This window comes from Heterocephalus glaber, unplaced genomic scaffold, assembly GCF_053883595.1.
Source record: "Heterocephalus glaber isolate CG9 unplaced genomic scaffold, H.glaber_assembly_v1.0 deba00001662, whole genome shotgun sequence".
NCBI lineage: Eukaryota > Metazoa > Chordata > Mammalia > Rodentia > Bathyergidae > Heterocephalus > Heterocephalus glaber.
In genome coordinates this window covers 1,235,027-1,247,685 of record NW_028258403.1, presented here as the reverse complement: position 1 = coordinate 1,247,685, position 12,659 = coordinate 1,235,027, and the positions used below count along the sequence as shown (strand labels likewise).

The window sequence follows — 12,659 nt, the reverse complement described above, 5'->3', positions numbered from 1 at the left end:
TATTGAGTCTCCTGCTGTCAATTATCTGGCCATGAAATTATTTAAAGTATTCAAAGATGCATTAAATATCTAATGTCCTTCATAATATACTTTAGGATAGAAGAATATGCTTTATAATAAAGAAAATACAACAAAATAAGTCATCAACTGGTAATGTAGTTACTGTATCAAACAGAACATGTCAGAACGTGAAAAGAGCCCTTTAAAGAGTTAAGGAAATGTGATTAATTGCCATTTGGGGGATGGTGTTCTGCAGAGTTAGAGCTATGTGATTTAACATGTAATACATATTGTGAAGCAATGGACATTATAACATGTTGGATCTCCAAATGCACAGGTCTGGAAAACAATGGTACATAGTGAGAGTAACTTCCCTTACTATCACTCCCTTGGAAAATTTAAACATCGTGGACTTAAAGAATTAAGTTTTCTTGAGTGGATAAATTTTAAGTTTTGATCAAAGGAGCATTTCAATAAACCTAAAGTTTTAATAGATCCCTGTTCATTTTGCTTTCTTTGTGCTTGTAGGTCATCAAAGGAAAAATTATTATAATAGTAGGTATAAATGACCATCTTTAGTATAAAGAAATAAAATTTATGCTACAATTACATCAACCATGGGTGATAATAACTGTAAATGGGGGAATTAGAGCAATTACAGTCTGACAAGATCATGGTAATCGAAGACTCACACAACTTAGGAACATGTAAACTGGGCAAGTGACCTAGACAAGTGTAAAAACTATATAATCATAAAGGGAAACTGAAATAGGTTTTAAAGGAGGAATATAATGCATGTCATTCTGGGATAAATTAACACTTGTTCCATTAACATTTCTCTATTTAAAGAAACAATGATGAAGTGAATTTATATGGACTGTGAATTATGATAATCATGGAAGATACTGACAGTATTTGATGTTATTGACAACTCACATATACCTTTCTACACCTAATATTCCCAGTAATTCACATTATTTTATGCTGTCAGCTTCTGAGATTCTTTACCTGGTGATTTTTCTTTGTATATCAAAAGTGCTTAAACTACCTTGGGAGAAGAACAAGAAATGTTAGAGTTAATGCCCTAGAGCAGCTCTAGACCAGTAAAGAAATTCATAGCTTCCTCGTCCATCGAATGGGAAAACCAGAAGTTATAGAATTTGTACCTTTTCTTACAAGGCTTCAGAGCAATTGTGATCAAGTTGTTCAAGATCCTCTATTGTCATTCTGTCCTTCCTTGGCTCACTTCCACACTTCTAAACCAGTGTCTTCTACAGTTACCTTTCAAAATAACTACTTGTACTGAGATTTTTGACTCTGGACTTTTTAAAAAATAAATTAAAAACTGGTTTAACATATATTACAGTTTAATAAGATGATCCTTGACATTCACAACAAAATTACTGTTTATTTTAATAATATAAATATTTTCTTATAAATATCAAGAATAATGTTTTTGTATTCATTAATTTGCAAAATAAACTTTGAAGATTAAAGTGTTCTTTGGTGGGCCATGCTGTTCTCAGTAAAATATCAATTCTTAACTTGGTGTATTTACATTTCCCATGGTAGTAATGGCAAAGCCCTCACACTCTACAGGTGAAGAAGTAGCAGGCTTAAAATGTGCAGATGATAAATTTGTTCTGGTTGTTACATTTAAGCTGTCTAAGAATAGATGAGCCAATGTGCAGTTAATGTATAGTTTTAAATCCTCAAAAAGAATTGTGGTCAACAAAATTTGGAATTAAGTTTCGTGTTTTGGAAACTTTTTATTGCTTTCCTTATGTCTTTGTTCCTTAATGTATAAATGATAGGATTCAAGACAGGAATGATAGCGAAGTCAACAATAAATAGATTTTTATCAACTGAGGGTGGGGGAGAAGGCCAGGCATACAGAATTATGCATGGAATAAAAAACAAAAAAACTACAGTGATGTGAGCTGACAAAGTAACAAATGCCTTGGATAAGTCACCTGAAGAATGTTTCTGGACTGTGAGGAAAATGTAAGCATAGGAAAGGAGAAGCAGGATGAAGGTGCCCATGCTCATAAAGCCACTGTTGGCAGTAACAATAAATTCATATTTAACGGCATCTATGCATGCAAGTTTTATGACCTTGGGCAAATCACAGTAAAAACTGTCTATTTTATTAGGTCCACAGAAAGGCAAGTTTATAACAAAACCAAATTGAAGCATAGAATGGATCACTCCAGTTACCCAGCCGCTGATTACAAATGAAATACATATTTTAGGACTCATGATTTTCAAGTAGTGAAGAGGCTTACAGATTGCCATACACCTATCAAATGCCATGGCTATGAGCAATACCATCTCCACTCCTCCCACGATGTGGATGAAACATATCTGTGTCATACAATTTTGGAAAGAAATGACATTGTATTCATTTGAAAGATCTATGACTATTTGGGGGATTGTAGTAGAAGAAAGGCACATATCAATGAGAGACAGGTTAGCTAGCAAGAAGTACATAGGGGACTGTAGGTGAGAATCAGTAATTATCAAAAACAAAATGAGAACATTTCCTAGAATGACACCTACATAAAGCAAAGAACAAAGAAGGATGAGAAAAAGATTTTTCTCTCTAGAGCAACTGAGAGGCAGTAACACAAGTTCAGTGACTACTGAATCATTTAGTCCACCCATTGATTGGGACAGGAGCATTTTCAAGTGACCTAAGGATAAAAATTAAAAGAAGTAATATTGGAGCAAATATAGATTCCCTATTTGTCTTGCTAATTATGTTAAATAAAAATAAGAGTAGAAATATGAACACTATAGCAGAAATAAGGTTAGCAATAAATTTATATATAGGGACAATCAAGGAAAAATATGACTACAAATTTTTCCAGTACAGCCAAAGGAAGTACTTATTTCTCATTTCATAATTAAAATATTTCTTCTCTAGAAGATTTATCGATCATCTTCTTTACCACTTCCTTAGGTGTTCTCTCACCTAATGCTACCTTTCCTATCATATCCCTGTTAATGGTTTCACACTACAGATGCCTCTTGACTTATGATGGAGTTATATCCAGATAAACAATTATAAGCTGAAAATATCACAAGTTGAAACATATTTAATATATATATATAAACTACTGAATACCATAGTTTAGCAACATAGTGCATGGCAGAGTATTACTTGCTTACCCTTGTGATTTTGTGGCTGAATGGGTGCTGTGACTTGCTGTTTCCACCTAGCAACTTGAGATAGTATCATATTACATATCATTAATCTAAGAAAGAATAAAATTCTAAATTTAAAGGATAATTTCTGCTAAACGAATATCACTGTTACATTATCAAAAAGTAAAAGAAGTCAAGACCATCTGAAATCACATACCCTCTTACCTGCAGCTACCTTAGCTCATTAATGTTTTCTCATTTCATTAAGCTTATAGAGGTCACCAGGTCAAGGATATTTGAACACATTCCATCATTTCCTATCTTGGGTTTTTAAGAATTTAAATGAAACTCAGATCCCTGGAACTTAAAATTTATAATACTTGGTTCACGACATAATATCACCTCAGGTATTTGGTAATTTTAAATTAATAAACTAATAAATGGACAATTAAAAAAATCAGAAGCCATATGTGGTGATGGTGCTTATAGTCCTAGCTACATGGAAGCCTGAGACAGGAGATTATCTTGAGCCTTCAGCATTACAACCAAACAGGGCAACATTATTGGACTCAAAAAAACAAAAGCAAAAGAAACTAAAACCCCCAAAACTTGGATATCTGAGAGTTAAGAATTGAAAATATAACTATGACAGTTAATCAAACATATCAATTAATATTTAATGATAATCACAGATAATATATCTCCTATACTGAGGGTATTGCATTAAGCACATTATCTCTTTTTAATTTCCTAACTTCTCCATAAGATAGGTTTGGTTATGTGAGCCATATTCTACAAATGAAGAAGCTGAGCCTCAGGAAAATGAAGCACCAGATGTGCTTGCTTTGGCAGCACATATAGTAGAAAAATAAAGCAGCAGAAGTAGGACTTGTATCTAGACCTGAAGAACTTCGGAATGTATGCTTCTAAACATGACATTGTGCTCTTCAAGTCAAAGTGTACTTTAGATCTCTCCTCATGGATCTCAGTGCATCATTTAATCTTCCTTGTTTGTCAGCTTTTCACTTTCCTTGATCTGTTGAACATAGAATACCCTTTTTCAAAAGTAAGCCTATTAGGGGTAGAGTTCCCAACTTCCTTTTATTTCCTCAAATCCTTACAATTAAGTTTATATTTACTCATATTTTCTATTTAGTTCCAAGCCAAAATAACCTAGCTTTGGCTACAGAAAATCATTTTAGAGGTTTTCAGGGATTTTGTCCAAGTATAAGACTATCACATGAAATAATCACCTTCATTCTTTATTTTAGTTACTTGCTTATTCTGCAAATTTGACACTATTGATCATGTCTTTGTTTTTGAAATTTCTGCTGTTGTTGGCTGCTGTATAAGTTGTCTATCCCAAATCCTTTTCCATTCCCATTTCCTAGTAACAGAACACCTATCTGTTTAGGTATTTGGTAGATATTGTTTCATTTGGAGAAAATAAGCCCTATTTTATCTTCAGGATGAACCATGTTAACATAATTTTATTTGGCCATGGATTTGTTTAAGACAGGTGTGTAATCTAGGTATTAATGAGCTATAGGATAACATTTACTGATAAGGGTTCCTTATCTACATTAGCCACAAAGTATCATTTACAGAAGGCACTTTTCGTAGCCCATTTATTCTTGCATCAGTATAAAGTGGTGCCTTTAATGAGTAGAAATCATGAATTTTGAAAAACCTTAGTGTTAAAGATGATAGTGTGAAAAAATAGTAAAATGTCTCTAGGTTTCAAGTCTTCAACTGATGCCATCAAATATCTATTTTATGAGATCTGTGATTTGAGAAAAATAAACTCAATTTTTTAAGAGATTGTGAAAATGGCATTGTTAGTTGCACTTGCATTTCTAATATTTGTATAATAGCCCTCTCAAATTTTTACATACATTTCTGACTTCATTGCCTCTTTCACTGACTCATAGTTTATTTTTCTTGTACTAATCCTTTACTATTGATGTGACTCAGAAGTCTATCCAAAATATTTCTTTTTTTCATTCCAAATATGGTTCATTGTTTAACTACTCCCTGTATATTGAATATATCTATATTACTCTTTCTAATTCTGTAATCTAGCTTAATATATCCAGAAGTGTATGGAGGCACAATGGACATTTCCCAAGGATATGCAAAGTTCAAATGCCAAGTTCTGATCATAACTATTGAACCAGATGTCCACTTCAGATATTTTTGAGATATAATTGTCTTTTCTGAAACTTTACATTCCAGATGGTCAATTATACCTCCTTCATATTTCTCATGTTTGCTTTCTCCTGTCCATTTCCACTGTCAACTCTTCACTTGATGACTAAGAATCCTGAATGGTCTCTATCATAGCTAAAATCAGTCCATACTATACTGTTTCCAGATCTGGCTATCTATATTTCAATTAATTGGTCATACCCTATTCTGCCACCTCAGAATACAAACGAGTAAGCTCCTAAATGATGCTGGTGATATTTTTTTGGTGATGAGAAGTATAACTTACTTCACCTGATGCTATGAATATTTGAAATAATATAAGCAAAACTGCCTAGTATGTTTCCTCCTTTGTCTTTTTTCCTCTAGGACATCAAATATCACTTCCTCTGAAATACTCATTGAAGACCCCAAAGAGAGTAATAACATCTGATCTACTGTTATAATGTGTACTTTATTTGTAGTAACTAAAATCATTATAATTTTTACATGTTACTTTATTATTTTGACCATTATCTATTTATTTGAGGAAAATTGAACTTTACGTACTTAATACTTGGTACCATTTGACTTTGAGAACTGAACTGACTGCCCCCTCCTCACTGGTGAGTGAAGAAAACCAATCTGAGAGTCAGTGAATCTCTAGGTCTCTTTTCTCAGAGTGACCTCATTTACCCATATTCCCAGCTATGTTATATATCTGACAATATGAAACTAGAAAAAGTTTTTGCTTCAAACAAAATGTGTAGAGATACTGTAGAGATACTATAGGTGAACCCTCAAATTATAGTGTAGTATCATAAGCATTTTATGTAATATTGTATAGCAGGAAAATGTCAACAGCTGCTTGGAATGATGCAGTAATTAAAAAGATCAGTACAATTTTCATAATCATAGCCCCTAAGAAAAGTGATTTTTCTATGTAAATAAGAGAATTTTTGATGCAATTGAATTTATGGCATGTTTATCTGATGAAATTAAATAAATATATAAAACATCAAATAAAATAACGTGAATGTTTATGTTCACTATTTAACTAAGTTAAAAAGATTATAAATACTATTAGTATAAAGCAAGTACGTACATGAAAATATTTAGATTATATCACAATGTCTCTAGGTTGTGAGACTTCTTGGTGATTTTAGATTTTTCTAACTATTAACTTATTTTCTACACATTACAGGTAATATTTACAGATCTTTATAAATTTTTAGTGAAAATTTGAATTTTTAGGGAAAATAGGAAAAGATGATATAAGTAATTTCATGAATATCAATATAATGTGACTAAGAGCACAGATTCTAGGGCTAGACTACCTGGGTTCAACTCTCCATCTCCTTGGTTTATGAGCTATATGTCCTTGGGTGAGTTGCTTCACTTCTCTGTACCTCAATTTCCTCATCTGTAAAATAGGGATAATAACAATATTTATCTCATAGTATTGTTTTCATAATTAATTGAGTTAATGTATGGAAAACATCAAACCATGCCCTGGCACAGAATCAGTACTCAAGTATTTTAAAAATGATTAGTATTGTTTTTAAGACTCATTGCTTCAATTCTGTTCAGATATAGAAAGAGCTTGTTTTGCCAAATCATGCTTATTTAGAATGAAATACCCAAGACTTAAATATGACTTATTATTGTCATTCTAATTTCAAAGAGAAAAAGTATGGAAAAAGAAAGACTCTCCACTTATCAAAGAAACAAAATAATATATCTGAAGAGAATTAATTACAATAACATTGAAATTATGAAAAATGAAGTCAGAAGGATATATGTAAAACTATATGAGTGAGACTCATTTAAACAAAGAGGCACTAGCAAAAGAGAACTGGAGATAGACAAAAGAAAAGAGATTTAGAAATGAAAAGAATAAAAGTAACAAGGAGCCATGGAACCAGTTGTCAATGAGGTGAACACAAACAAATTTCCTATGTACCTCCTAGGCACAGGATTCACTCAGTTGCAACTTCCGAGGACACGGGGAAAGTTAACACCATTATTCAATCACTACTGTTTCTTAAGAGAAAGAATTATAAATAGCTCAGACCATTAAGAAGGAATGCAATTACCAAGGCTAGGTGGTAAGACTGAAATGGCCATAATTGTTTCCAGTAGAAACCAGGCCTTCTGTGCACACAATTTTCCCAAAGGTAAATCATCACACTTTGTAGAAAATGTTATAAGGAAGTTAACAATTTAGTGTGATGATCAATGAATTTGTGATAATTTTCAAGTTACAGGAAAATTTGGGCTTATAGTTCAGATGTTAATTTAGATATTTAAAGTTATCAGAACCCTTCATTTTCTTATTTTATGCATATTTTTGAGGAATAATGAACTGATATTTGAACAAATCATAGAAGCTACAAAAGTAGACCAAAATTAGACTGGGAAAATTTTATTTGATATTTTTTCACAGCTTTATGCAGTTTTAATTTAAGCACTACAAAAATTCATAGATTTTAAGTGTACAATTCAATTATTTTTTAGGAAATTTATAAAGCTGGTAACCACTGTCACAGTTGAATTTTAGAACAATGCTGTAGTTAATTTTCACCTCCACTCCCAGACTTGGACAACAAGTAATTAATTTCTTGCCTCTACATATATCCTTTATCTGGATATTTCATATACATAAAATCATACAGTATGTAGTTTTCAGTGACTGGCTTCTTTAATTTGTCCTTTTTTACTTTTAAAATAACAGCTTTATTGAGATATAACTCAAGTCACAAGATTCACCCTTCAAAAAGACAACTTAATTATCACATTGGCAAAGCCAGTTCTCAGTTTTGAGAATAGTGTTTCTTTTTCCAGTACTGAGAATCAACCAAGGGCCTTGCATATGCTAGGTAAGCCCTTCACCACTGAGCTACCTATTCAGTCGTGAAAATAGTTTTATATTTATGCATTTACCTAATTCCCTTTTTTTTAGCTGAAGGAGAAGATAACATAGTGTGATTTCAGAATCAATCTGCCAGGGAAGGAACACCATTTAATCTTCTAACCAATCATATATTTTTAAATCTCTCTATGCTTTAATTTTCTGCTGAGAAAATGAGAATGTAGGTGTCAATACAATGTATGTAAAGTGTTTAGAAATTTTAATATACTATTTTTCACATTCATCTATGTTGTAGCATATATCTGTAACTTTTTATTGCTGAAGAATCTCTCCTTATGTGCACTGATCAGATTATGGTAATTGACAGTTTTCCATCCTTATCATTGTACCTTTGGAAACTTTCAGCCATCTCTTCTGGTTGTCCACGAAATATATAATAAGTTATTGTGAACTATAACAATCGTTCTGTGCTAAAGAACATCAGAACTTTTTCCTTTTACCTGACTGAGTTTAATATCCAACATCTCCTAGCCCAAACTCTAGCCTGTAGAGGGCATAACATTGGGTTAAAACAAACTATCCCATACTTTTCTACTGTAAATTTTTGTTTTAGCATCATAGTAGCTGGCTGTGCATCTCAGTAGCTACACCTGGGGGATACAGGAAGCAATCTTTGTGTTTACCCACTTGGTACAAGTACCTGATCAGTGCATGTTGTATGCACAAATTGAAAAATCACACAGTATTTCATTATTTGTATAATTATTACATTTCCAATGTGAAATCTCGAATAAAAGTTTTTTAGATTCAGGTTATCTACTTTATAGCAAAGAAATTGCACAAAAGAACAAGAAACTACAGAATCCACTGATTTCACATGTACTATAACAACTGAGAGCTGTCAATTTGATGGAACACTGGAACAGTCTTTCAAAATTCCAACCGAGATAAGAATATACAGACAGACCCTGCAATGCCAGGATCTGTCTAGGCTTCAAGAGATATGCTTTGAGTCAGTGGTCTTTAGGTGGTCCTCTGCACCCTAGGCATAAAATATGCACTCTTTGAAACCAAAGGATACAGAAATAAGTAGCATTTGTTTTTACCACAGTTATCAGTGACATTAAATAGTTTCTCTTTTCTGTTTCTAAAATTTTATCATCTTCTAGAATCTGTAGAATCTGTTTTGGAAGACACAATATGGATTCCAATAAGTCAAAAAATTTTAACTGCTTTCTTATCATTTGAGTTTCCTTAGGTTAGAGGACTAGCAGGTAGAAAAATGAATAACTTGACTTTTTTATTACATTAATTTTTATTTTATTGATACATTTTATTTTTATTTATTTGAGTTTTAAAAAAATAATTTCTTGGTACGATTTAAATATAAATAGAGATTATGTTCATCAAAGGGAATTTGTACATGTACATGATATATCTTGATTTCTCTTTTTCTCCCAATTCTCCCCTCTCTCTTCACCCCCCCTTATTTACAAAAGCCTTCTTTCCATTTTTTTCTTTTCTCATTTTTTTTCCTTTTCCCTTTCTTTTCTCCTTCCTCCTTTCACAGTTTCTCTTTCTGTTTGAACAGTTCTTTCCTATTTTATATTAAATAGATACAATTTAAGACAATAATCTTAAGTGAAATAACTTGGACACATGTAAATATTTCATTGTCTCTTTGGTGTGAGTGAGAACTAAAAGAGTAAATAAGACCCCAAAATGATATATTTTAGATATACTCAATGGTAACTTTCATCATAAGGAATTTGTACCTGTACATGATATATTTTGCTTCATCTTTTTTTATCCCATTCCCCTCCCCTTGTTCAATCCCCTTCCCCTCCTTCCTTACAAAAGCTGTTTCCATTTTTCCTTCTATTCGCTTTTTTGTCATCCTTTCCTTCACATCATTTTAATCTAATATTTAATAAAGATAAAGATGCTGTTTCACAATGGGCAATGAAGTGAAGAGTTCTCTAACTAGGAATCCACCAAGGTATCACTACCCGGTGGTTTCATGATTGATGGAAACTATAAAAGGATAACTGTAGCAACAATATATTTAGCAAGAACATTCTAACCAGAAGCTCAAACTGCTCATAAGTGAAGTGGGTTATCTCATGTATCAAGCAACCTAAATCAGCAGAATACTAGGTGGAGATGTGGGGGCTTTAGAATGGGAAGTAGAGGAAAGAATGATGACTGTCAGGAGGGAAAATGCTAGCATATGTCACTTCTCTACAATTTTACATGTGTGTGTGAAATTGTGAACAGATATAACTTTAAAGAACTTTTACAGGTTAAAGTGAAATTAAGTAGGGGCCCAGTGTTTTAAAAGTGAATATGATGGGCATATACTGTCTGCAAACAAGGAAATGATTCTTTACGCCACCACCCGACAGCCTACCTGTCAGTTCATCTCTGGCTTTCTCACATGAAGTGTTCTGGGTGTGACAATTTGGATATGGCAAAGAGTGTCTTCACTCCCTAAAAATGAAAAATGTCCCATGTACCTTATTCCTCAATTGGAACAATTCTCATTCACAAGGTAAAGAGGGACTTGAGGGAGTACAGAAGGTTTGCATCCTACTTATGTTTATCAACATAAGAAGCTTTTACTTCTTGGTATCACTTCCCCACCCCCTACTGATGTTTTCCAATATCATTTTCCAAATACACTTTTTATAATCAAATTATGTCTTAGGTCTTTTTTGGCGGAAAGCTATGCTAAGTACGTAAATAAGGTTTCCAGTCCTATATACCCAACACTTTGATGTAATGCTTTCTGATAATTTACCAAAAACAAATGTGCATTTATTTGTGAAGCTTTTAGGAAACAGAAAAAATGCAATTATGTTCTTTCTTATGTCAAAATGATCATGGTTTAAATTGTGAGATGTTATTTATGAGTGCTATTTATACATAATCATATCACAATAGAATCATAACTCATCATAGTGAAAGCAATAAGTAAATGCTTTATAGAAGTAATAGAAATTTATCAAATGAGGTAGAGGTTTTGTCCATTTTGTCCTAAATACCAGTCATAGGTTTAAGTGGAGGTACTCAACAGTCAAGCAGATTGACCATTTGAGAGCTTCAGGGACAGATCTGGCTAGCATAATTTGACATAATATATTTTCTTGCTCAATCTTTTTATGGCTATTTTCATATCTTTGTTTCTTAGTGTATAGATGACAGGATTCAAGACAGGGGTAATAGCAAAGTCAACAATGAACAGGTATTTGTCAATTGGTGATGTGGGGAAAGGCCACACATACAGAAATATGCATGGTGTGAAAAAAAGAACAACCACAGTGATGTGAGCTGACAAAGTGACAAGTGCCTTGGATAAGTCCCCTAAAGAATGTTTCCAGACTGTGATCAAAATGAAGACATAGGAAAGAAGAAGCAAGAAGAAAGTGCCCATTGTCATGAAGCCACTGTTGGCAGCAACAATAAACTCAAATTTGATTCCATCTGTGCATGCAAGTTGTATAATCCTGGGAAAATCACAGTAAAAGCTGTCTATTTTATTAGGACCACAAAAAGGCAGGTTTATAACAAAAGAAAATTGAGACATAGCATGGACCACTCCTACTACCCAGCCAAGGACTACAAATGAAGCACACATTTTAGGGCTCATAATGTTCAAGTAGCGAAGAGGCTTACAGATTGCAATGTACCTGTCAAATGCCATGGCTATGAGCAGCACCATCTCCACTCCTCCCATGATGTGGATGAAGCATATCTGTGTCATACATCCTTGGAAAGAAATTATATTGTGTTCACTTAAGATATCTAAAATCATTTTGGGAAGTGTGGTAGTAGAAAGGCCCACATCAATGAAGGACAGGTTAGCCAGCAGGAAGTACATAGGGGACTGTAAATGTGAATCAGTAATAATCAAGAAGACTATAAAGAGATTTCCCAAGATGATCCCTACATAGAGCAAAGAGAATGTGAACATGAGAAAAATTGTAGTTTCCCAAGAACTAGAGAGTCCCAGCAACACAAACTCAGAAATCATGGATCCATTTTGTCTATCCATTGACTTAAGCAGAAGAGATGATTTCAAACCATCTGTGGATAGAAAGTGGCAGAAAGTCATAGTAAATGATACTAAAGTTATATATTCAGCATTTATCCTACTAGTGTATTCTGTGGGTTACATATCAGAGAATTAGAAATCATTGAATTGGATTAAAACAACAACAAAAACAACAACACCAACAGTAATAAAAGTATTGTTGTGCTGGGGAGATCATATAAAAAGGAAAGAAAATTAGGATTTAATGGACTCAAATGTATTAGTTTTTTTACATTCCATGAGCAGAATTTTTGTTTTGTTTGCTTCTCAAGGATTTTGAGACATGTTTCCTGATCACTTTCCCAAGTATTCTCTTATTCTAATGATCTCAGGTGACAATGATTGATAATGATATTTGTTTTT

General features: G+C 33.0%; 2 protein-coding genes across 3 annotated transcripts; both read right to left on the bottom strand.

Moving 5' to 3' along the window:
- Nucleotides 1-1,728: 1,728 nt before the first annotated feature.
- On the bottom strand, nucleotides 1,729-2,664 carry LOC101711140 (olfactory receptor 4F15-like). Its single transcript, XM_004865125.1, has one exon. The coding sequence runs from the start codon at nucleotides 2,662-2,664 to the stop codon at nucleotides 1,729-1,731; it is 936 nt and encodes a 311-aa protein (XP_004865182.1).
- Nucleotides 2,665-9,826: 7,162 nt separating this feature from the next.
- On the bottom strand, nucleotides 9,827-12,257 carry LOC101710776 (olfactory receptor 4F21-like). Of its 2 annotated transcripts, XM_087197278.1 has the most exons (2): nucleotides 11,370-12,257; nucleotides 9,827-9,880 (listed from the first exon to the last, which is right to left on the bottom strand). In XM_087197278.1, exons 1-2 carry the CDS (start codon nucleotides 12,255-12,257, stop codon nucleotides 9,827-9,829), a joined length of 942 nt encoding a protein of 313 aa, XP_087053404.1. The 2 variants fall into 2 exon arrangements, with proteins under 2 accessions (XP_087053404.1, XP_004865181.1); XM_004865124.1 differs by lacking the exon at nucleotides 9,827-9,880 and having other exon boundaries at nucleotides 11,322-12,257.
- Nucleotides 12,258-12,659: the final 402 nt, after the last annotated feature.

Coding starts and splice junctions, on each gene's coding strand:
- LOC101711140 (XM_004865125.1), bottom strand. CDS start 2,664: ATGGGTGGACTAAATGATTCAGTAGTCACTGAACTTGTGTTACTGCCT.
- LOC101710776 (XM_087197278.1), bottom strand. CDS start 12,257: ATGGATAGACAAAATGGATCCATGATTTCTGAGTTTGTGTTGCTGGGA. Junction 9,881..11,369: donor GAAACAAAGATATGAAAATA/GCCATAAAAAGA, acceptor CACACCAAAGAG/ACAATGAAATATTTACATGT.